The sequence below is a fragment of the Salvia miltiorrhiza genome, chromosome 3 (assembly GCF_028751815.1).
Source record: "Salvia miltiorrhiza cultivar Shanhuang (shh) chromosome 3, IMPLAD_Smil_shh, whole genome shotgun sequence".
NCBI classification, from domain to species: Eukaryota; Viridiplantae; Streptophyta; class Magnoliopsida; order Lamiales; family Lamiaceae; genus Salvia; species Salvia miltiorrhiza.
The window spans coordinates 4,766,270-4,791,272 of record NC_080389.1 but is presented as its reverse complement, the minus strand read 5'-3'; the positions used below and the strand labels follow the sequence as shown (position 1 = coordinate 4,791,272).

The 25,003-nt window shown below is 36.7% G+C and overlaps 2 protein-coding genes across 4 annotated transcripts; both read left to right on the top strand.

The window, feature by feature from the left end:
- Positions 1-1,917: 1,917 nt before the first annotated feature.
- LOC131017129 (histone-lysine N-methyltransferase SUVR4-like) lies at positions 1,918-5,837 on the top strand. The gene is made up of 8 exons (XM_057945862.1): positions 1,918-1,977; positions 2,487-2,683; positions 2,799-3,009; positions 3,091-3,644; positions 3,840-4,108; positions 4,440-4,506; positions 4,616-4,666; positions 5,365-5,837. Exons 2-8 carry the CDS (start codon positions 2,501-2,503, stop codon positions 5,461-5,463), a joined length of 1,434 nt encoding a protein of 477 aa, XP_057801845.1. The 5' UTR covers positions 1,918-1,977; positions 2,487-2,500; the 3' UTR covers positions 5,464-5,837.
- A 2,625-nt stretch (positions 5,838-8,462) lies between these two features.
- Positions 8,463-13,036, top strand: LOC131017127 (protein PHOSPHATE STARVATION RESPONSE 1-like). Of its 3 annotated transcripts, XM_057945860.1 has the most exons (9): positions 8,469-8,669; positions 9,632-9,743; positions 9,966-10,211; positions 10,612-10,807; positions 10,892-10,968; positions 11,054-11,093; positions 11,294-11,351; positions 11,627-11,696; positions 12,471-13,036. In XM_057945860.1, exons 2-9 carry the CDS (start codon positions 9,672-9,674, stop codon positions 12,822-12,824), a joined length of 1,113 nt encoding a protein of 370 aa, XP_057801843.1. In that variant the 5' UTR covers positions 8,469-8,669; positions 9,632-9,671; the 3' UTR covers positions 12,825-13,036. The 3 variants fall into 3 exon arrangements, with proteins under 3 accessions (XP_057801842.1, XP_057801843.1, XP_057801844.1); XM_057945859.1 differs by having other exon boundaries at positions 8,463-8,669; positions 9,632-10,211; XM_057945861.1 differs by lacking the exon at positions 8,469-8,669 and having other exon boundaries at positions 9,626-9,743; positions 9,833-10,211.
- The last annotated feature ends 11,967 nt before the right edge of the window (positions 13,037-25,003 follow it).

The window sequence follows — 25,003 nt, the reverse complement described above, 5'->3', positions numbered from 1 at the left end:
TATATATATATATATATATTTGATTTTAATGTTCTATTAATATATTATATATATATATAATAAGTATTTATTTATTTAAATTATGAAATTATAAAATATTAGGACCAATAAAAAAAATTGCGTACATGTATAATAGAAACTATGTTAAAAAGTAAATAATATTATATATTATTTACATATAGATATATATTTATCGAATATATATGTATTTATATATAGTATATTGTGAGATGAAAAGAAAATTAAAAATATTTAATGTATTAAACTTGATATTATTATACTAAATTAATTATAAGGTCATGTTATAATTGAGAATAAATTGAAACTTGATGTATTTTCTGGCCAGACTATAAAGTCATGTTATAATTGCAATTAAATTGAAAATTGATGTATTTTCTGGCCAAATTATAAGGTCGTGATATAAACCAGAAAATTGACAAAGTATATGTATTTTCTGGCAATAACCCCTAAATTTTAATTAAAAAGTTGTATTTTGTAATAAATGCATGTGATCAGTTATTTGAACTTATGTAATTTATCCTAGTTATATTCCTTTCAATTTTATAATTTATAGTGTTAATTTTACTATTATATTATAATTTTGGATACTCTAGCTAATATATTATAGTCTAAATTTCTACAAACTAATAACGAGTTTTAATTTAAAAAATATTACAATTAATTAATAATATTCGTCGTTCGAAAATTAGCCATGATTAGTGCTACCAAGAAATTGTTGGATTTCTATTAATATCAGTCAAGATACATAAGGAATAATTGTGTATATATACGAACGAAAAATTGTAGAAGGGATAAAATAGTCTTTAAATTAGATAATTAATGCTTGATCAAAATTTGAGGGTATTATGTATATCCATATTTTGTACACATAGAATAATTGTTTTTTATTATTATTATCATTTAAATGTAGAGAAATGGAGTTTTCCGTAACAACTTCAATTCTAATTTTCGAATCCTGTTACGATTCGACGTACTTACCAGTTTTGGCGATTGGTATGTGCGGCGGCGAGGGAGGGATCGTATACTACTGCGCTTTCTCACCCTCTACCAATCAACGAGATCCACGTCATCATCGTCCAGGAACACCCGACTATCAAATCACCTCCTGGCTAAGCCAATTACCCATTAGTTGCACACACCGAATCATTCCCCACCATCCAAGCATTTGTAGACTCCTGCTCTGCATTGCCGTCGCCAGTCGCCACCCTCTCTCTCTCTCTCTCTCTCTCTTAATATGGCGTGACATTTTGGGTGGAGAAGACGCGGAATTTTTATTTGGTTTATTGCTAGGTTGTGAAGCGAAAAGAGTGTGCCCTTTCTCGTATTTGCTTCCGACGCGGAATTTCATCGTTTAAGGTACTTCTTCTTTTCGACCTTAGCGCTTGATGATAGTTTAGCCTCATTTTATTCTGTTTTTCACAATGTTGGCGGTGTTATCGATAAATGATCGAAGTAGTTCTGCATATTGTTATTGTTTGTTTGAAATTATTGGTGGAGGTTTTGGTCAAAAGGTTTAGTGGAAGCAGATTTGTACATTAAATTTGTTTTTATCGCAGTTTGTTTTATTTTTACCTTAGTTTGGGGATTTTCTGGAATTTAAGATGTCCATGTTGCATGCACTGTTCATCCATGCATTATGCTGTGTCTCTGTGTGTGTTCTGCTTTGATGCTTTGTTCAGTGGTTAATCCGTGTGAAATTAAAGGGAATTTAGGAATTTGGTAAAGTTATCGTTGTTTTGCTTCATTGTTTTCGTTTCATTGCTGAAAAATCTTGCTTTACTGAAAATCTTGCTTTACTGATTTTTAAAGTCTCTGTTATTGATTTTTTTTTTTTTCCAATTTAAAGTGCTTAAGTGTGCAGCATAATTTTATTGCAATGTGAATCATTAGGTTGTGAAGTGAAAAGAGCGTGCCCTTTCTCGTATTTGCTTCCGACGCGGAATTTCACCGTTTAAGGTACCTCTTCTTTGAACCTTACCGTTTGATAATAGTTTAGCCTCATTTTATTTTGTTTTTCACAATGTTGGCGGTGTTATCGTTAAATGATCGAAGTAGTTCTTCATATTGTGTTTTTTTGTTTGAAATTTTTGGTGGAGGTTTTGGTCAAAAGGTTTAGTTGAAGTAGATTTATACATTAAATTTGTTTTTATTGCAGTTTGTTTTATTTTTACCTTAGTTTGGGGATTTTCTGGAATTTAAGATGTTCTTGTTGCATGCACTGTTCAACCATGCATTATGCTGTCTCTGTGTGTGTTCTGCTTTGATGCTTTGTTCAGTGGTTAATCCGTGTGAAATGAAAGGGAATTTAGGAATTTGGTTAAGTTGTCGTTATTTCGCTTCATTGTTGTCGTTTCATTGCTGAAAAATCTTGCTTTACTGATTTTTAATGTCTCTGTTGTTGAAATTTTTTCCAATTTAAAGCGCTCAAGTGTGCAGCATAATTTTATTGCAATGTGAATCATTAGGGTGTAGAGAAAAAATGGCTACAGTGGAGAAGGTTCGTAGAGCCTATAATGCGATGAAGAGCTTAGGAATAAGTGAAGAAAATGTAAAACCGGTCCTCAAACGGCTTCTGAAGTTGTACAACAAGAATTGGCAGCTTATCGAGGAAGATAACTATAGGACGCTTGCTGATGCCATCTTTGAGTATGAAGATGATAAGGTTTTAAGTAACTTTTTGTTGTAAACTTTGTCATCACCTCACAATTTGCATGTTACATAAGTGTGTAATCAGTTGTTGCAAGTTTGATTTCTGATTGATGTGCTCTGTTAAGCAGAATGCTGAGGGAGAAATGGAACCTGCACTGAAGAAACAACAGAGGGGAAATGGTGAAGATAAGGTGCTGTCTAAAGACAAAGGCAAGCGCGTTGTTTGTGAAGAAGAGCTCGATGATCCTGATTCACGTGATAATGGAAATGCAGTAGTGCCATGGGAAGGGCAGCCTATTGATCATTCCTCACAAGCTCATTCTTCACATATTTGCACAGGTATCCCCCCCTTTTTTTTTTTTGGATTGGTTGTTCTTATACGATATGATTTCTTACAAATCATGAATGTTTCTCTTTCAGGATCAGTTAATCCTTCACGTGATGAGGCCACTGTTGTCGCTAAAAGTGAGCCCAAGATGGTATTCAATACTATTGAGGACATAACAAAAGGCTCTGAAAAAGTGAAGATATCCCTTGTTGATGAAACTGGCAATGAGGATCTACCGCATTTCCTGTATTTCCGTGATAATGTCACATATGAAGCTGCATACGTACATGTATCTCTAGCCCGTATTGCAGATGAGGACTGCTGTTCAGATTGTAGAGGAGACTGTCTTTCGCCCTCTATACCTTGTGAATGTGCTGGTTCGACTGGAGGTGAGTATGCTTACACCAAAGAAGGCTTGCTGACTCAAGACTTTTTAAAGACATGCCTTTCTGCGGAGTCTCTGGATATGAAGCATGCTGTCTACTGTAAGGACTGCCCTTTAGAGAGGGCCAAGAATGCGGACTTGCCTGGGAAGTGCAAGGGTCACATCTCCAAGAAGTTCATTAAAGAATGTTGGAGAAAATGTGGCTGCGATATGAGGTGTGGGAACAGAGTTGTTCAGCGAGGTATAACAAGGAAATTGCAGGTGAGTCTATTTGGAGAAGTCTTTTTGTCTAATTTGGAAAATCTTTAAATGCTTATTGGTACCTTAAAACATGAAGATCTTTGCACTTTGGGTGTTGATTTTCTTTCTGAATTTGGAATTCTCCGTCAGAACAGGTGCTTTTTTTAGTCCTTGCTTACCTTTCTAAGAGTGATTATTTTGAATTTTGAGTTTTAGGTCTTCGTGACAAGTGAAAACAAAGGCTGGGGAGTAAGAGCACTCGAGGAGCTGCCACAAGGGGCGTTTGTTTGTGAATATGTTGGAGAAATCTTGACCAACATGGAGCTGTATGACAGGAACACTCAAAGCGGTGCTGACAAAGAAAGGCATGCATATCCAGTGCTACTTGACGCAGATTGGTCCACAGAAGAAAATCTGAAGGATGAAGAAGCCCTCTGCTTGGATGCAACAAAGTGTGGCAATGTTGCTAGGTTTATCAATCATCGGTGAGCTTCTCTATTTGTATTTGCTAGCATACTAAAAAAAGCATGTAAAAAAAAAGCACACTCCTTAAGCCTTTACTGACATAATACACAACTTCATATAACATAACACACATTCATATTTTAAGATTATACAGAATTTGATTTCCTCAGTCCTTGCTTGGATAAAAGTATTTATTTCAGGCTTTAAAGGATAGTTCTTGTACAAAATTTAGAGAATGCCTTATTGTTGTTTATTGTGAAACTAACTTAAATTCTGAACTTATAAGCTGTTCTATCTTCTTCTCGTATGCTGATCTTCCATCTTTAAGCATGTTTGTTTCTTTGTTCATAGGTGTGCAGATGCAAACTTGATCGACATTCCAGTCCAGGTGGAAACTCCTGATCGCCATTATTATCACGTGAGGAGATGAACTACTCTTCTTTCCCAATCCATGTAGTGTATTTCAGAACCAAATTTCATACAAGTAAAATAGTCTAAAAGCTCTTTATCTTTTCTACTTTATCCAGGTTGCATTTTTCACCAGAAGAAAAGTGGAGGCTCTAGAAGAGCTTACTTGGGTGAGTAATTAATATGGTTTTCTTGTCATATTTGGTTTTTCTGCTGGTTGAGAGTAACTTGTTTTAGGTTGCATTCGACTGAAGTATTTCGATGACTGATTGGAATCATTTTGATAGATTGGGGCACTACTTAATATGGCACATTTCAAAACCTTTTCCAAATCCTATCCTCAAAATAAACCCTTCAGCTCAATGCAGCCTCAACATTTAGCAATGATTTGATCCTTAAAATATCATATCATAGACTGACAAAGCTGTCACTTTGAAATATTGAGATAGACTTATATAAACTGCAGTTTAGGAAGGCAGAATTTTTTTAAGGGAAACTATAGACTCTTGATATTGATTCTTGTATTCTTCGTAGATCTTGACTTGCAGATTACAAATTTTATGCTGCATTCAACTACATTTACAATGCATCCTCATTTCAACTGCTCATTTGTTGTTTTTGTCAAAGAATTTCTAGCAGCTGATCACATTTAACATGTTTCTCTCCTGCTTCTCTGAAAGGAAAGTCGCAATGGTTTATAAGTCGATGTAAAGACTCTTCTATCAACTTGAGTTAACCATTTTGACATACAAAAACAAATGGCATCTGGTCTATCTTTGATGCACGCTGCAGATTTGAGAAAGTTTCTACTCAACCATTTATTCTATCCATTGTTGATGATGCTTGGTTTGCATGATATAATTTCCAGGATTACGGGATTGATTTTTCGGACACAGGCCATCCTATCAAGGCCTTCCGGTGTCGTTGTGGAAGCAAATTCTGCAGAGATATAAAGCGGAGAAGATAGCTCTTGATTCTGCTCATTCAAGAATGGCTGCTTCTGATCCTTCTTGAGTTCCAACTTTGAGAATACTCATTTTTTATTATTTTGTTTTTGGGGGGAATTGGATAGCACTTTTTGGGGGGAATTGGATAGCACATGGAGTATAAAGCGATGCATAGCTAACAAGCCTAACATGATTTATAGAATCAGTATGAGAAGTTAGAAACTCTATGATTTGGAGTTGGTTTTCTGAATTGATCCCACATTGGGAACTATTCCAAATTTTGATGATAATTCGAAGATTTTGAGATTTTGTTATGTCATTGATAGAACTCATTCTGTTATGAGTTGGTATATTTGTAATTTTGAACTTATCCCACAATGTTCAAGACTTGAAATCATTGTTTTTGGTGAATTGAAGTGCTCATGGTTATAATGATCCTTTTACCATCCGTTCGGTTTGAAGGATTAGATAGGACTAGATTAGATTAATCTTATCATATCTTGTTCGGTTGGTTGGATACGGCCCGTGATTCAATCTTGGAAGAGTGTCACATAGGATTAGTCTTGGTGTATGAGTTTTGGCTTAGCCCATATGACAAAATTAGTCTTGGCCAACTCAATCTTAGGTAATATCGAGCTAATTTAGTCTCGACAACCGAGGGAGATCAACGTATTAATCATTACATTATGGAGGCCTTTGGTTGTGGAGATTGAATTAGCTTGAGATTATTTGAAATTGAATTGATCTAAGATTAATTTTATTATAAGGGATAACTCAACGCTCACAAGTTAAAGGTTATTTTTGTATGGCATTGCACTCATAAGTTAAAATTATTTTATATGGCATTATCTTGAAATTAAATACTAAATCATATTCAAACAACCAAATAAGATTATATAAAATAATCTAAACACTCATAAGTTAAGGTTATTTTTGTATGGCATTGCACTCATAAGTTAAAATTATTTTATACGGCATTATCTCGAAATTAAATACTAAATCATATGATTCATATTCAAACAACCAAATAAGATTATATAAACTAATCTAATTTAATCTTATTTAATTCTTCAAATCGAACGGCTCACATAAAAACACTATTAATGACTGTGACATGTGATTTTTTAGTGTTAAAAATTACTGATTCAATAATATTGTACGGGTGAACCTAATACGTGTAAATCTTCTCAATGAGTTGGATCGACTTGACCTGATTCACCTATTTTATCCTCTCTAATATTGGTGATAGCTCAAATCTTTTTTTTTCTTTTATTGCATCGAGTCAATAAAATTAGATTAATATTCATTTCCCTTACGGATTACTATCATTATGTCAAAAATTGCTTGTCCGTTTTATCTGACCTAAGTATATTTATATTTTCTGACATAATCTATATAATATATAAAACACCAGTTTAACGTAAACTTTTTTCCATCAAATTTTCTCTTTCTTCATCTTTCTTTTTCAATTTTGCTTCTTTTTTAAAAATCATCAATTTTAATTCATAAAAATATATTCAATATGGATGTTAAACTAAAGATAACGAAAAGATCTTTAATTTGATGTAAAAATTACAAAAAATAAATTTAAAATAAATAAGTTATTATCATTTAAAGTCATAAATTTATTTCATTTTCTCTCTCCTCTCTCATCTATCATCTTCTCTCTCCTAAATTCATTCTTTTGAATTTCAGGGTTATATCTTTTCCCTATTTCATTCCCTTTTCTTTATTAATTTAATTTAATTTTTATAGTATTTTTATTAGACATCATTTTTAATATTTATGCGACTAAAAAGATTAAACTTATAATTTGTTCATTTTAGAACTCTTTAGCTTAAAAGTAAATTTTTAAAGGTGATATTTAGATTTGTATAAATTTATAGGAGTAAATCTTAGAATATTATATGATACATAATGATACTCATTATCATTTCATTGCTTTTGATATTTGATGATTTTTATATTTATACACAATATCAATTATATTTACTTACATTTAATATGTATATTTATTTATTTAAAATATCACTCACTTTTAATATTAGTCGTGCATCGCACGAGCGGGCGTACTAGTTATTTAATAATAATTCACTTAAATGCAGTTACTCTTAGCAGGCGAAGGCGATTTGTATCACAATTTTATTAATTAAATCACGCCTTTTTTTTCATTATTCCATTTGAGGCCCACAAGTAGAATATAAACGATTCGAATCGAATATCACTAAATTCGATTCATATTCGTAAAAATTTCGAATTCATATTCGAATATCTTTCTAATTTTATTTGTATTCGATTTGTACACCGATTGACGAATATTCGAATTGAATCAAATATTCGTTTCAATTTTTTACAAATGTATTTTAAATAATATAACCGAAAACTCGATTCAAATCAAATATTTTCAATTTACAATTTTAAAGCAAATATTCAATTCACAATCTTTTGCAACTATGATTTGACGTCGGACTTTATTTTCAAAATATGAAATACTTTCGTCTAAATTGAATTTGGAATCAAATTTCATTTTTAGAGCTTTAATTATTATTTTTCCTTGTTATTTAAGAAAATTATTAATATTTATTTTACTTCATATCTAAGTATTAATTATTTTTAAATATACATAAAATAAAATATTTTTATATATCAAACCGAATATTATGATTTTTAAATCGTATTTGATAACGATGAATTTAAAAAATATATATATATATTTGTATTCAAATATTGAACAGAAGCAAAGTTATGTGATTTATTTATATCTCTATCCACGAGTGCGGCAGCGCCCCAGTGTTCCAACACGAAATAGCTTCGCTAATGACGTCTAATTAATCAATAATCACTGATTAAACCATCATTACATTAGCAAACAGCTCCCCAGTTTCCAGCCGTAGATTCAAAAGTCAAACGCAAACGAGTCACCGCAAATCAACGGCCCAGATCACGCCAAGATTAACTCCAAGTTACCCCCACGCAAAAACAATCATCAATAATTCATTTCACGGTTCCAAATTAAAACCATATTTATTCTTCACACAATCATTAAAATCATGCATTTTGCTTCATTTGGAAAGTCAGCACTCGACAACAACATTCGCAAGTTCTTAACGTTGGATTATCGCTACAATCAATTAGTGATATTATCAATTCGTTCTCCTATTCATTGACGATTCCTTTACTTAGCCGCCGTAGTAGGATTCTCTCACCTCTCAAAAATTCCCAAAAGGTTCGTTTCTCATATTTCTCGAATTCAAGCTCCCTTTTCAACTCACGTTGAATTCGATATCGTTTCTTTGCACGGTTTGATTCTATTTATTTGCTGCTGTTGATTTCCTTGAATTGAATCGGGCTGTTAATAATTGTGAGAAATATGCATTTTTGTAATTCCCTTCTTCTGCTATTGAATGTAAATTTCTTCTAGTTGTGTTAACAGATGTTTGTTGTGAACTAATTGCATTTAAATGGAGTTGTCAAGTGAAAGACCCTTTGTCTTTTTTTCTCTTTTTTTTTTCAAATTGCCCAAAAGATGGAATCTTTATTGCTGCAATGGGAAAATTAGCTAGATTTCTTAATCAACTTGTTGGAATTGTAGAAATTGGCGCTACTACGAAAGTTTCCCCAAATTAATGTAATGAAATTTGATGGGTTTAGGTCCACTTGTGGATTTCGGAAGCGATTAGTGAGTAGTTATAGGTTTATTTTGGAAGGTTTTATGATGAGAAAATACATGAGGATGGTGAGTAGTTATATGTGATTGTCATGGTTAAAGTTAGGCAGTTCCTTTTATGTTTCAATTAGGGTGGTACTTTGTAGACGTTCGCTTTATTGTCATTTTATCGACTTGTTTTAGTTCTACTTCACGTCCGAGTAGCTTACTCGAGTTCTTAAGGTTCATAACTGATACGGGTATTGCTAGTTTTATAACATTGAAAGTGTTTGTAGATTGAATAAATAGATACATAATGTAGAGACATAGAGACTCTCCCCTTCTTATGTTGCCTAATGTTCTAGCACTTTTTTTTTCCACGTAAACCTGATATACCTCACTAAGAAGAGCCGGTTCTTTTTATTGTGTGTTTTTAAATTGAGAGTCAATCAAAAAAGTATATGAAGGATTTGTAATGGAAGCGATGATTGTGGTTTCTTTTGTCTCTTTATAATATAAGCAACAAGGTTTATCTATTTTAGGTTTCTTTGGATTCTCACCTGTTTATGGAGAAAGTTGAGCATGGCACCTTCATCGTTTAAGAAGACATATGGTGGAACACAGTCAGCTAACATGGAAGTCTCTGGAACTATGGTCAAATCTTTGCACATCCTTCCTTCTCCTTTAGAAGAAAAGTTTACTCTATTGCCAGATTCACCTCAAGTTTTTTCTTCTGATTCTAGATGCCCTACTAGAATCCATTATTCCCCCAATGGAAGCGAATCAATAAGTTCGACAATATATTCGTTGTCGCCAAAAGAGGGAGATTCTTTTATGGAAAATCAACATCCTTACTCAGTTATGCAATCTTCACAGTTAGATGGCTTGGCCATGAAGAACCACGATGTCTCCTGGAATGAGATCGAGAACTTCCTCGATACTCCCCTGGAAGTCCCTGATCAGGACGGCCAAATCGAGACATCAATGGTAGCAGAAGACCACGCTAAGAAGACTAATTGGCAGGAATGGGCCGAGCAGTTGATCACAGTTAACGATGAGACACTCAATTCGAACTGGAGTGATCTTCTTATTGACGGCAATCTTCCCGACTCGGAGCCAAAGGTTTGTTTCTCTATACTGTTGCCTAGCATAGTTAAAATGTTGTTTGATGCTTTCCGGTGTTAACTTGAAAATAGTCTCGTTTTTCTTTATTTTTGCTGTTCTATATCCGCTTGTTTTTCGTCTATTTTCACCATTTTATTAGTTTTTCTCTTGGTGCTTGAGATTTTCATCTAGAGTTACGGGCGTATAATTCTTGCGGAAAGTAGCAACACCTGAAATTTTATAACTACAATTTTTGTGGTACACATTATTGCAAGATTTTCGTGTTCACAGCAGAACTTATATTACTATTTGTTTTTGAGGCATATTCCGGTGCATCTGCCCTAATTAAATCCTAATTGTAATTAATAACCCTAATTAAAATATCAAAACAATAATTTGATTCAATAATGACTTTCAGCTGCTGGATCTGCCACATAATGCATCTTCACACCAGCCACAGATCCAGCGGCTGCAACCTTATCACGTGCCAAGTGTGAATGATTGTCCAGCATTAGGCTCTTCAACTGCACCCTCGAGTAAAGCACGAATGCGCTGGACGCCAGAACTTCACGAAGCTTTTGTGGATGCTGTGAATAAGCTTGGTGGTAGCGACAGTGAGCATCTGGCTTTCTACTAATTTGAATTAATGATATGATAATGATTTCATGTTAATTCCAACTTTTCTTCTTGAATTTCAGGAGCTACACCGAAGGGTGTTTTGAAGATCATGAATGTTGAAGGCCTGACGATATATAATGTGAAAAGTCACTTACAGGTACGAGAAGTCTTTCCTTCTTTGTCGAGATCCTGTTTTTTCTGCTGCAAGGAATTCTTCTATTTACTATGCTGTGGAATTTCAGAAATACAGAACTGCCAGATATAAGCCAGAGTCACCAGAAGGTAGAGATTGATCGATTCTCATCGTGCCATTCATTTTCACTTCTATTCCCATTAATTTGCTTTCTCTGATTATGATATTCGCATTTATTACTTGGCATCTAAAATAACTACACAATCTCGAGTGCTGAATAATATCGTGGTGAATGCAATGGTGTATTTGGCATGTGAATAATCGACTATGTTGTGCTTTTCATTGGCAGGAACTCCAGAAAAGAAGCTAAAAACTGCAAGCGATATGACATCCCTCGACTTGAAAGCGTCTCTCTCTCTCTCTCTCTCTCACACACACACACACACGCGCGCGCCCCCGAAATTCTATATTTGCCTTTGCCCTTGTTCCCTATGCTATAGGGTGATTAACAGTACTTTAAGGATATAATTAATAGAGCAAATTTATAAATAATGTTATGTTTTGTGGACATGATGATTATCGTATCTGATAAACTACGAACTTTGTAGTCTCTCCAATTCTGGATTTTTGAGCTACTTCCGCAATTAAAGGTCAATGTCTCAGATAATAACTTTGATGGCAGAACTGTTGGCATAACTGAAGCTCTCCGGCTGCAGATGGAAGTACAGAAGCAGCTACACGATCAACTTGAGGTACGTTGAAAATTCTTATCATTTGCCTTGAAAATCCAAATAACTTTCCAGATTTAACCAGCTTAGCTTATTGTCCCTTGGTCTTGGATTAGTGATTCTCATGCATCAAGCACATGCTAGTCTCTTTGAATCACGATTTCATTACTAATGTATTCGATACTCTTATGTTTTACGAGTTGCATTTGCAGTCCTTTTTCCTTTCCGAATAGTTGGATTTACCAATTTAGATGGATATAAGGTTTAAAGAATAATTTGGATTAGTCTTCTTCGGACAAAAATATACAATTTTAACTTTAGGACTAATTGAGCCTACATACACGAACTTTACCAAATTCTGGTTTTGCACATAAACTAAAATTTTGCCTCAAGATACACGAACTTTCAATTATTCTGATTTTTGATACGGTTGTCGATTGACTCCAAATTATTGCTGAGGTGGACTTCTAGAATATCTGCATAGCTTAAATGGCCGATGTACTAGACGATGTAGTTAGATGTCTACACCACATCACCTAGTCACGATGGCATTAATTTGCCACTTCAACTAGCCACAATGGCATTAGTTTCATCGGAAACCGTTTGAAAATATCAAAATAATTGAAATTCGTGTATATTTGGAGTCACATCTTTTAGTTCATGTGAAAAATCATAATTGGATGAAAGTTCGTGCATTTAGGCGCAATTACCCTTTAACAAAAATGACCTAATTTAGCGCTCATTGGGGGCGAGGGCAGGCATATAAGGCACCATAATGTCAAATTCATGTCCTTTCAGATTCAAAGAAAACTGCAGATACGAATTGAAGAACAAGGGAAGCGTCTCCAAGAGATGTTCGAGCAGCAAAGAAAGCTGGAGGAAGTGCAAGGGAAAACCTCATCCTCAAACGCGGGTAGACCTCAAACGCCAGCGAAACAAACACAGCCTTGCTCTGTGGACGACAAGCCAGAATCATCACAAAACAACACTGCCTCCGTGAAAGAAGTGGCGGCTGATGTCTGCTCTTCAGCAGATGAAGATCAAAGTAAGAAGGAAATGTCATCTGACAACAGCCGTGCACCCTGTAGTCCTCCCTCGGGACTAATCAAGGTTGGTGAGACGGGCGCCCTTGGATCGCCTGATGAATTATGACATATACTCTCTTCAGAAAGTGATTTCTGATGGGAATTCTTGATTGTGATGCCAACTAGAATAGCATGAAGATTTGATTTGAAGAAACAGAATCTATTGTTACTTGCATTTGTAGATATTTATGCCCTGCTCTGATTCTCATTGTATTCGCTGCAGTTTTGAATTATGACAGTTTCCTTCATAAAGTGCTAATGACAGTGTTTTCTTGAAAAGTTGTTCATGTGTTTGGAATGTAGTTCATGAAACTATTTATAGAGCTTGATATGCTTGAACGAGAGGTCTTTTACTATATGATATATTAATATCATATTTGGCAAAACTGTATCAAACCGTCGTAAGCAAAATCACATAAATCTATAGAATGTCTTGGAGCTTTTCTATATTGTGTATTTTATACCAAACACGATATTAGATATTTAGAATATCATATGTATATTATATGCCCTAATCATTCGTACTAAACAAGAACAGAATCATGATTCTTCTAGTTTGTACATGCATAGTTGGTGGAGTAGCGACTTCATGACTAAATATCGCAATTTGCAAGTGCAGAGGAGTTCAAACACAAGCAAATTGCATGTCACATGTAGGGGTGTAATAAAGTCGAGCCCTGATGAGTATTGTCTTGTACTCGAGTCTTAGTCTAATTTGTTTATTTTTGGATTGAGCTTAAGCTTTGTTATCAAACAAATTGAGGTTTGTTAGCTTCGTCAAGCCGTTAGGAAGGATTTGTATATTTAGTGCTCGTTTGGTTCAAATAGAGAAATGGAAAGGGAATGGAATCAAATAAAGGAGTGGAATGGTAACAATAACTATTACTTTTATTGAGTGTTTGGTTTAACAATGAAAATGAATCATTAGTAAGGGATCCCCTTTCTTTTGTTTCCCCTCTATTTTGAGGGGTAACAAATTGGGTGATTGAGTTACCCTCAAGTAAGGGTAATGGTTAACTCATTACCCAAATCAAACAAGTAATGGATTCACTTAATTGATTCCCTTTCCAACCTCTAAAAACACTCAACCAAACGTAGGCTTAGATTAAGAGGGTGTGCTTACGAGCTCTTAACAGCTTATTGGTTGAGTTTATAAGCTCTTTAATAGTAGTTTATAAGTTATTTGTAATCTTATAACTTTTTCAAAGCGTTTGATAAAATAAGCTCTTGAACAACTATAAGCGGGAAAAATAAGCTTCAGGAGCTTATAACTTAAAAAAAAAAAAAGTTTCTCTATTTCAACTTAAACTTTTATGCTGTACGGATTTTGCAAATATTATTCAATTATGGTTTATTATTATCATCATATATAATTTCAAGTTATACGCGTGAGAAGATGACGGGCGAGTGGCGAGAGGTAAGGAGGAGAGGGGTAGGATTCACCCATTCCGAGAGAAACACGGCAAGGCAAACATACAACCCCAACCTTAGGTTCCCAAACCCCAACCAATGGAAAGCTGATGGAAGGAACTTCACAGCACTTGATCGGAGATATGGCTACGATCGACGGGATGGGAATGGCAGAGGAGGTAGAGGTGATGGAACAGTGTCGTTCTTCTTCAACAACATACCAACAGACTGTAGTGCTGACTTTCTCCTTAGAAAGTTCGGAACAGTTATGATGCCGACAGAGGTCTTCTGTCCTAGAAAGAAAGACTTGAACGGTAAACCCTTTGGCTTCGTGCGGTTTCAAAACGTTGAGGACCGGGAAGCCTTGCTCGAAGAACTGAACAAACTCTGGATTGGTAGCTTTAAAATTAGGGTCTATGTTCCGCGGTTCGAAAGAAAGGAAGAGGCAAGGAGCACTGAAAATCCTGCGACAAAATCGGAAACCCGATATCACCCCCCAAGACAACCATTACAGGATAAGAAGAGAAAGGAGGGGGTGTCATTTCTGGAAGCTCTTGTTGGAAACAAGGCTGTGAGAAATCGTAGCAAAGATATAGAGGTGTTCGATGAGGAATTCCATTACGACCCCTCAACCGATGATAAGGCATGGCTCCGGGGAGCCTACACAGGCTTCATTAAGCAAGAACACCTGTGGGAAGACGTCAAAGAGGAGGTAAATAGTGAGTGCGCTGGTAAACTGAAGATTCGATCCATCGGAGGTAATATGGTCATCATTCAACAAGTTGGACAACAGTCGGTCGAGGAAACGTTGCAAGAACTCCCGGAATGGAAAGAGTTCTGGTTCCAGTGGTGCCGGCCGTGGAAGAATATCGATACTTGTCAGCAGAGGATCATTTGGACAAGGTGGATTGGAGTTCCACTCCATGCATGGAATTCTACGTTCTTCGCGGCAGCATGCTCTAATTTCGGCCTACTTCTGAAAATCGACGAAGGAACAAAACTCAGGGAGAAACTAGACGAAGCTTTCGTTCAGATTTCGACCGGACTACATTCGGTTGAAGGGATACTCAAATGCAAAATTGAAGGAGTTTCCTTTCGAATTAGAGTGGAAGAATTGAGCTATGCAATGAAACCCCCGTCTGAAGCCCGATGCAGTTGCGAGACGTCAAGTTCGGATTCAGAGGACGATTGGGAGGAGGATTCAAACGCGCCGGCAGAGGCGCATGTTGCCGATCTCGGCGAGTCTGATTCCAACGAGGATGACGTTTCGTGTGCCCAAGGTGGAGATGGTTCGTTTCCTGTGCAGAACAATGATGCGTGCCCTCTTACCAATGTCTCAAAAGATTCAAAAACGGCGAAAAGGGGATTGGAGGAATCCACAAAAAAATGGCTACCTACAGACCCTGCTCAAGAGGGTAATGGGCCTAGCGATATTGGGCCTTTTGGGCTGGGAGAAAATGATGATACTAACCCACTTTCTACCTTGGTCACGAGGGTGCCTGAATCTCAGGTTGGGCCCCTTTCGAGGCCCCAAAACTTTAACCATCCCCCAGATGTCCTGCTCACCTCTAACGCCGAAACCCCAACAGATTGGGAACGAAAAAATCAAGCTGCTCAGGGACAACCAATTCAGCCTACAATTCCAAGAGTGGCGTCGATGGGAGGAAAGGAAGACATGCATTCTTCGGCGAACGAGGTCGGAATCCAAGAACTGATATTTAGCAAGAAGGGGTCAAGCTTACCAGAAATCTCTCCGCCGGGCAAAAGAAATAAGAAAATCTCAAAAAGGAACGCCAAGGAAAAGGAAAGAGAGACGTGGGGCACCTTTATTGCCCAGATCGAAGATGATCCGGAATCAAAATCAGTGGAAGAAAAAAGTAACGTGGAGGGGCAAATATCCAGAGAGGACGACGGTAAAGAAAAGGCTCAGAAAATTTGGGCCTTTGGCAAAACCCTTGGGCTTTCCTGTGAGGACAAGGAAGAAGAGCTTGTGCAACAGCTGGTAAAACAGAGAAGTGTTAACAGAGAGCTTGGCGGAGAACTCAATTTTCAATGATCAGTGCTCTTTCATACAACATCAGAGGCCTGGGAAGTTCCGCAAAGGAAAACGACATCAGAGAAATGGTGAGAAAAGAAAAAATTGATTTTTGTTTTATTCAGGAGATGAAGGCGGAAAACAATACAAAGATTGAGAAGCTTTCCCTCTGGGGTGTTGAGTGCTCGGAGATGGCAGTTCGGTGTGCCGAAGGAAGAGCCGGGGGAATTTTGAGCACCTGGAACAGAGATTGCTTCGTGGCCTCCAGTTCATGGGACATTCCAGGAGCGGTTATCGTGAATGGCACATGGAAGTCGGGTAATCTCCTTTGCTGTTTCATTAATGTTTATGCCCCCATTGATAGTTCTGATAAGGCCTCCTTATGGGAGACGCTTAAGGAAGTTGTGGCCCAAAATAAAGAAAAATGTGTGGTGTTGGCTGGGGATTTTAACTCTGTCAGGAAGGAGGATGAAAGGGCTGGTAGAGGTGGTAGTTACGGTAGAAGTGATATGAGGCGTTTTGATGAATTCATTAGAGAAAGTTTGCTGGTTGAAATCCCGACACCAGGTAGAAAATTCACCTGGTACCAGGCTAGTGGGGGGTGTAAAAGCAGATTAGATAGAATTCTCGTCAATGATCACTGGCTTCGTCAATGGCCAGCCACGGCCGCGAAGTGTCTTCCAAGAACCATTTCTGATCACTGTCCAATCATCTTCTCTACAAAAAAGGTGGACTGGGGTCCAAGACCATTCCGATTCATCAACGCGTGGATGACCCACCCGGATTTCAAACAACTCATTCAGAGCTCGTGGAATGAAAAGGAGATCAACGGATGGAGCTACTTTGTGTTCAAAGAAAAACTGAAATTTTTAAAGCTCGTGTTAAAAAGGTGGAACAAGACTTCGTTCGGGGATATCGACCATAATATTCAAGTCCTTAAAGATGAAATTCTCCACTGGGACACAATGGATGACGTCTTTGGTCTTGAAGATCATGAGAACATCTGTAGGAACGAAGCTAGAGCAAAACTTTTGTGTCAGACAAGAAACAAAAATGACCTGATGAGACAAAAGGCAAGGATCAGGTGGCTGCAAGAGGGAGATTTAAACACAAGTTTCTTCCATAGGTGCGTTGTAGGAATGAGAAAGAAAAATGAAATTAGCGGATTGATGTTCGACAATCGCTGGGTTGATGATCCGGTGGCGGTCAAAGAAAGAACAAGAGACCATTTCGCCAAGTTCTTCAAGAAAAGGGACAGAATCTTGCCATTACTACCAGAAGATTTTACAGCAAAATCCTTGGGCCTTGAGGAAAGCCAAAATCTGACCAGACCGTTTGCCGAAGATGAAATTAAATCGGCCGTGTGGAGTTGTGATGGAAGCAAAAGTCCGGGGCCAGATGGGTTTAACATAAGCTTTTGGAAGGCTTCGTGGGAGGTGATAAAGGGCGATTTCATGAAACTTATGAATGAATTCCACGCAAATGGGAAAATTCCTACAGGTGGAAACTCTTCGTTCATTGTTTTTATCCCCAAAAAAGGACAATCGAGCAGCTTGGAGGATTTCAGGCCCATTTCGCTGATTGGGAGCATCTATAAGATTATTGCGAAGGCGCTGGCAGGGAGACTGAGTCAAGTCATGGATTCTATCATCTCAGAAAATCAGAGCGCCTTCATTAAAGGAAGATACATCTTGGACGGGGTTGTCATTCTGAACGAGGTGCTAGAGGAGGCAAAGAAGAGCAAACAAGGTAGATTGATCTTCAAGATTGACTTTGCTAAGGCTTATGACTCCGTTGAGTGGGATTTCTTGGATGCCATGATGGAGCGCCTCAACTTCAACCCAATCTGGAGGAAATGGATCTGAGGTTGTGTCTCTTCAGCTACGGCAAACGTTCTCATCAATGGATCCCCGTCGGGGGAGTTCAAGCTGGAGCGGGGCCTCCGGCAAGGCGACCCTTTATCCCCCTTTCTCTTCCTCATAGTGGCAGAAGGGCTGCAATCTCTGGTTGATAGAGCTGCGGAAAGGAACTTACTCCAGCCAGCTCTGATTGGGAATGACAAGATCAAAATCACACACCTGCAGTATGCAGACGATACAATCTTCGTCCTGAATGATGACGAGAAGAATGCAGAGGGAATTAAGAACATTTTGTGTTTGTTTGAATTCATGGCAGGTCTCAAAGTCAATTACAGTAAAAGCAGCCTGATGAGGACAAGAATGGAAGACAGCAAGCTCCAGCGAATGGCAAGTAAATTGAATTGTGTGGTGAGTCCGATACCTTTCAAATACCTTGGAGTCAAGGTCGGAGGGAGAGGTAAGAGTATTGTTGACTGGAACTTTGTGGTTGATAAAGTTAAAAAGAAAATTTCAAACTGGAAGAACAGGAAACTGTCGATGGCGGGCCGAGTTACCTTGATCAAATCGGTGCTGCAGGCAATTCCGACTTTCCAACTTTCCTTCTCTCTTATCCCGAAAACCATTGTGAAAAACTTGGCTTCCTTGTGTGGGAAATTTCTGTGGGGTGGTAATGGGGAAACTGGTTCGATTGCTTGGGTTAAATGGCAAGATGTATGTCTTGATAAAAAAGAAGGTGGTCTCGGGTTCAGGAACTTAGAAGTTTTCAACCTTGCTTTGGTGGGAAAATGGTTATGGAGATACTTGGGAAATGAGGGGTCTTTTTGGGCCAAGATTGTGAAATCGATTTATGGCGAAATTGAGTGGGGAGAGGAAGGTTTTAGATTGGCTAGAAAAAGCAAGAGGGGGACGGGATGGTGGGGGAAAATTGTTGCTCTGGGGGATGCTAGACATAGGGGTGGACTGATGTCAAATCTGGAAAGAAAGGTGGGGGACGGCCGTAACACCTCCTTTTGGAGTCATAAGTGGGTCGGGGGTACACAACTCAAATCTGCGTTCCCAAGACTTTTCCAACTCAGTCTTAATAAGGAGAGCCTCATTTGTGACTGCGGGAAGTGGGTTGAAGGATCGTGGGTGTGGGAATTACAGTGGAGAAGGGCTCTTAGGGGGAGTGAAAGTGAGATGGTGCAGAATTTAACCAATGTTATTTCCACTTTTACCCTTGTTGCAGATAAAGAGGACGAGTGGAAATGGACGGACTCCCCTGATGGCGTATACACTACAAGAGCAGCATACTCCCACATCATACAAGCAAGAAGAGAGCACCCTCCCATCGTCAGTTTCCCGGCTGATTTTTCGAAGATTTGGAAGGCAAAAACACCGCAGAAAGTTGTCATCACGTCGTGGAGAATCCTCAAAAACAGAATTGCCACCTGCGAAAATCTGGAAAAAAGACGGATACCTTTGAGCGAAGTTGAAAAGATCTGTAAGTTTTGCGGCTCCCAACTGGAAACGACAGACCATCTGTTTGTTCGGTGCAGGAATGCTATGGAGATTTGGGACGACCTCCAGACTTGGCTTGGAATCTCAACGGTGAGACCGAATACTGTTGGGACACACTTTCTTTCCTTCGTGCATTTGAGTAAGGAGAAAAAAATCAGGAAACTTTTGATGACAATTTGGGTTTGTACCGTGTGGTTCATCTGGCGAAGGAGAAACGAAGATAGGTTCGAGATTGAGGAAAGGGAGAAGAATGGTATTCTTGCGGACATCAAAAGTAGAGTTTGGAGTTGGAACAAATGTTTTGAAATTCTCTCTAAAGAGATTCCTTTCTCGGATTGGTGCTCTAACGATCTTGTGAGCTCTCTCCTGTAATTTTTCTTGTCGGTACCTCTGGTACCTTGCTCCTCTCTAATAAATTCCTTTTTCTGATAAAAAAAAAAAAAAATTCAAGTTCATTTTTCTTAAAATACTACGTCTTATAAGCTCTTGAAACATCTTATAACTTGTTGAAGTTTATAGGCTCTTTACATTAAGTTTGCCAAACAGCTCTAAATCTTAAGTAGTTTCTTTAAAAATAAAGATATGTATTTTCTTCTTGACAATAAAGATATGTATTTTAATACTCCATCGCTTCTCCTTTCTCAATCAATAAATAAATAAATAAATAAAAATACGTATTTTATTTATAAAAATACAATAAATTCACTGGAACTCTTTTGTTTCTTCTTACAAATATCTTTAATCAGAACTAAAGTGTAAAGATATAAGTTTTGCCGGTTTAACAATTTTATATATGTTCTAAAGATAATGTTAAAAATGCTAACGTGTATTCAGAACCTTTGATCACAATTATGCATCACAAAAGATATAAAAAAGGCATCTATATAATAATGTTTTGATTTTTGTGTAAACTCATTAAAAGTCAAAACTAAACTAAAATTAAAAGTTGCATAATGGAAGTAGTGCGTTAACTTTTGGTACTACCTTTATTCTTTGGGCCAATTGAGTAAAAAGTTGATTTTTCAGTTATCTGAAAAGCCACTGAAAACATAGTATAACCATGACTCAGCCTCACGTTCAACACGAGATAAAATAGAATATAAAATATGTAAAACATATTAGTAAAAATAAAATATAAGAAGATTTCGAAAATTGATAATTTTCTTTTCTTTTATAGGAAACAGAGTTTACGAGTGCCTTGCCGTAAAAACAGTGGGTTTAGACCCTAAAACACACCCCTTACTGCAAAATAAAAGTCTCTTAAATTATCTGCGTAGGTTGATTTAATGGTAAAATGATTAATATTTGAATGAAAAGTTTTTGTATTCGGTATATTGTCGCGCGATCTTTAAATTTTTTATTTAATTGTTGATTTATAAAAAAATAGGTCTATTAAGTTAGTATCCCAAAAAAATGATGGTATTCTTATTTACATAGCAAGTAAGCTCTAAGGTTCGTTTGATATGGGTGATTAGGGTGTATAAAATATCTATGATATCTTATTTGGTAAGAAGTAATATGAAATACACAATCCCTTATAAAATTAAAAGCCCGAAATATTATATTGATTTGAGAGATATGATTATGTATACTTCGGAGGTGGTATCTGTAATACATATCTTAATTAAAACTATTATTAACTTTATATAGTCTTAATACATCATATCAAACGTCCCCAAGGGGACACCAAGCGGTGCGACCTCCTGTGTGTGAACAGTGAGGTCTCGGGTTCAAACCCCACTGCTCCCCCACCCCAACTCCCCCAAATCAAAAAAAAAAAAAAAAAAATACATCATATCAAACAACATATTATATTTTATAAATATTTAATGCATTTTGTAAAACATGATATTAATATGATACTATATCGTAAAAAAACATCACATGCATACATATCACACCTTCTCCCATACCACATACTATACTAACCGAGGCCTTACCATATTGTAATATAAATATTTATTGGGTTTATAATCTTAGATAAACACCTTCAAAACTTAATATTTTCGCCTTTTGGGCTCTCTCGATCTCCACATATGATCATTTGTCTCATTTTTAATGTCCCACTCCGTGTTTCATTTTCAATTTTTTTATAATCTTTGCATATTTTTTTAAATTTAAATTTATTATATTTAATATAATTTTAAAATAATTAATTAGGATTCACAAATTAAATTAGCATTTATAATTATTTTTTTAATATGTATTTTCTAATATTAAATTAATAATAAAGTTAGGATATAAATATTTTTAATTTTAATTTTTAGTGATAAATAGTAATTAGGAATCAATATATAATATTTTTATTTTTAATAAATAATTATAAAATAGTATAATAAAACACGAAGATAAAGAGGTTGCTCTCAATTCGATCTATGTCTCTGGCAGCTCTCAATCAAAAAATAAAGAGGTTGCTTTTCATTTCTAGTTGAGACTTTACCACTTAGGAATCGGTCAAAACAATCCTACCAAAGTCATAATTCCAAATAAATCTACGAATCCCAATAAGCCACATATGTATGTCTAAGTCAAACATCATTAACATTAAAGTTTACAAATTTTGATGGGTTGTTGATGACAATATCAGCCGACTTTGAGAATAACCCAAACATCAAATTTAGTTTTGCTTTTTCTCTAGGTAGAAAGAAAAAAATCTTGACACCAAACATCAATGAAGTGAGAAAATTATTCGTTAGAGCATCCGCAATGGGGTTACATGATAGCTTACATGATAGCCTACTTTATGATGGGGGACCACATGGTGTAAAGATGCTGCAGTGGGGTTACATGATAGCTTACATGATAGAATTAGTTTCCATTTTTATGCTTTTTACTTAAATTTAATTGCTCAAATTTAAATAACACCTGTGACTAATAATTAAAATTTCATTCAAATAAAAAACCTAAAAATTACATTAAAAAAAATTAAAAACATAATTTAAATTACATAAATTAAACTCCTAGTCTAGATAAGGCCACGACGCTTGAGCATTTCTTGTACCATGTGCTCGTGGGCCATCCTCTGTACATCGCTCATATGCGATGTATCCAGACTGAGGAGTTGCATGTCGAGCTCCCGCTCCTTGAGCTCGTTCTTTTTGGCATATTCGGCCGTGATATTTTTCAAGTTCTGATCGGACCGATCCAATGCCTCTTTATACTCCGATGACTGCTCGGAGCTTGCCGCCGCCTTCCCCTTCCCCTTCGCTTTCGCCGCCCTTGCCGCCGCCTTCGCCGCCTTGTTCCCAATCGGCCGGGCAGACGAGATCTCCTCGCCTGACGCCGAGGTGGTGAAGGCGCCCTCCTCTGTCGTCTTTGTCCTCTTGGAGGAATGCACGTCTCCCTCGAGGTACATCGACTTGAACTTGTGGTTGTTCCGGAGAATTCTCCACGCATTCCAGTAGTTGAAGGAGGCGTTATTTGCGCTCCGACTTTTGAAAAGAGTTTGGGCCTTGTCCCGGAGCATATCGTCAGAATGGCCGGACGGCCACTTGCTGCGCGCCTCCACCCAAATACTTTCCCACAACCGCACCTCTTGGGCCACTCGGGTCCAGTGGCCTTGAATCTGACGAACTTTGAGGTGGGCGCCGATGAGAGGGTTGACACGGGCGACGATCCTCTTCCAGTACTCGAACCCCTTTTGATTTGTCCCACGGATGGCGTCGTTTGTCTCCTCCATCCAAATTTGGACGATGATGTCCGTCTCCTCAGTGGTGTAGGTATGACGGATAGTCTTACCTCCGTCATCCTCCGCCCCCTCCTCCTCCGCCACCGACGCCGGCCTGTCATGTCGGATCTTGTGGGCGACTTCTTTCCTTCGGCTGCCTTTCTTCGGTTTGGCAGCACTATGGGCCGAAGGCATCTCCTCGCCGGCCTGAGGAGCATCCCCCAAGTTACATCCCGATAAATCGGGATGATATTCGTCGGATAGATCGGGACACCAATTTAGATCGTAGTAATTTGGGTTGTTTGGATCCATGGGGTGTAGAGAGAGGAAGAAATGAAGAAGATGAAGAAGAAGAAGTGAGAGGGCGTAGGGAAAAAAATGATGAAGAAGAAGAATAAATAGAAGAAAAGAAAGGGGAAAAAAAAAAAAAAAAAATTTTTGAACGGTCAAAATTACACGCAAACCGAGGAATAAATTTTTTTTTTTTTTTAAATAGGTGCGTGCATTGCACGCGCCTTACACTATCGAGAAATTGGGCTACACGATAGAACGTGTAGCCCTCGTGTAACCCGCGTCTGCAACGGTTACACGATAGAGCTTTTACACGATAGGGCTATCGTGTAAGCTCTATCGTGTAACCGTTATTGATGCTCTTATACAAACTTGGTTATCTATTTTCTAAAATATTCTAAAATATAATCCATTTTTCTGATTTAAATTGTACTATTAAAGTTTTCTTTTAGTAAAAGAATCTAATTTGATGTTTGTGAAAATAATGAATAAAGTAATAACTATAATAAAGGTAAAAAAATATAAGTGCATATAGTATTATTTTCAAAGAATATTAAATACAGAGTATATATTTTAAATCTCTATGACAAAATGATAAGAGAATATTTTGATGGAATGAAGGGAGTATTTTCCTTTGCACATTTTTGGCAAACAAGGAATCTTTCTTTAGTTTGGCAATAAAAAAGAGGTGGACGAACATCCTTGTTGTATTATTCCCTCCACAATTATTTAATTTGGTAAGTTTCCAATTATATGTTTTCTTTTTTCTTTGATATTTTAAAAATAAAGAGAAATCTTTCATATTATATTAAAGTATATGAGTGGTTCGTTTCGTGCGAACGGCGATTCGCACATGAAAATTTGTGACAATAATATATATCTTATGTGTGTTTTGATTAGTTTTAAATGGTAGATTTATTTTAAAGTTACATCTCATCCTCTTGTGATAGCTCATGGGAGTTGTTTTTCAAAAAAAAAAAAAATGATAGTAATACTTTTAGACAATTAATGGGAAAAACTGACACAAATTTGGACAAAAATGCATAATATAGATGTGGACAAGATTGTGCTGACATTAGAAACGCTTTTTTACAATTTAAGAATAGTCTCGTACATACTGTTGTCTAAAATAAAGATTCCTATTAATTAATTATATTTATATACAAGTTGATTTTTATTTATTTATTTATGTACCTGGTGTCTGACTTGGTCAAATGCTTTTCCCAATATGTCACATGTTATGTTTGTATTTCTATGTCAATCAGTAATAATTTCACCAATGTGTTCGTATGGGCAATTATCTAATGGTATTTTCTCTTCAGCAAAGAGTTATAATGACTAATGAGATACCAAATTAATTAAATTTAAGAAATATGCTTTTGATTTTTTTTAATTACAATATGATTTTCAAATTTAACAATTGCATTAGTTGGAATTATTTTCACTTACAACATTGATTATTAAAACGAATCCAACGTGCAAAG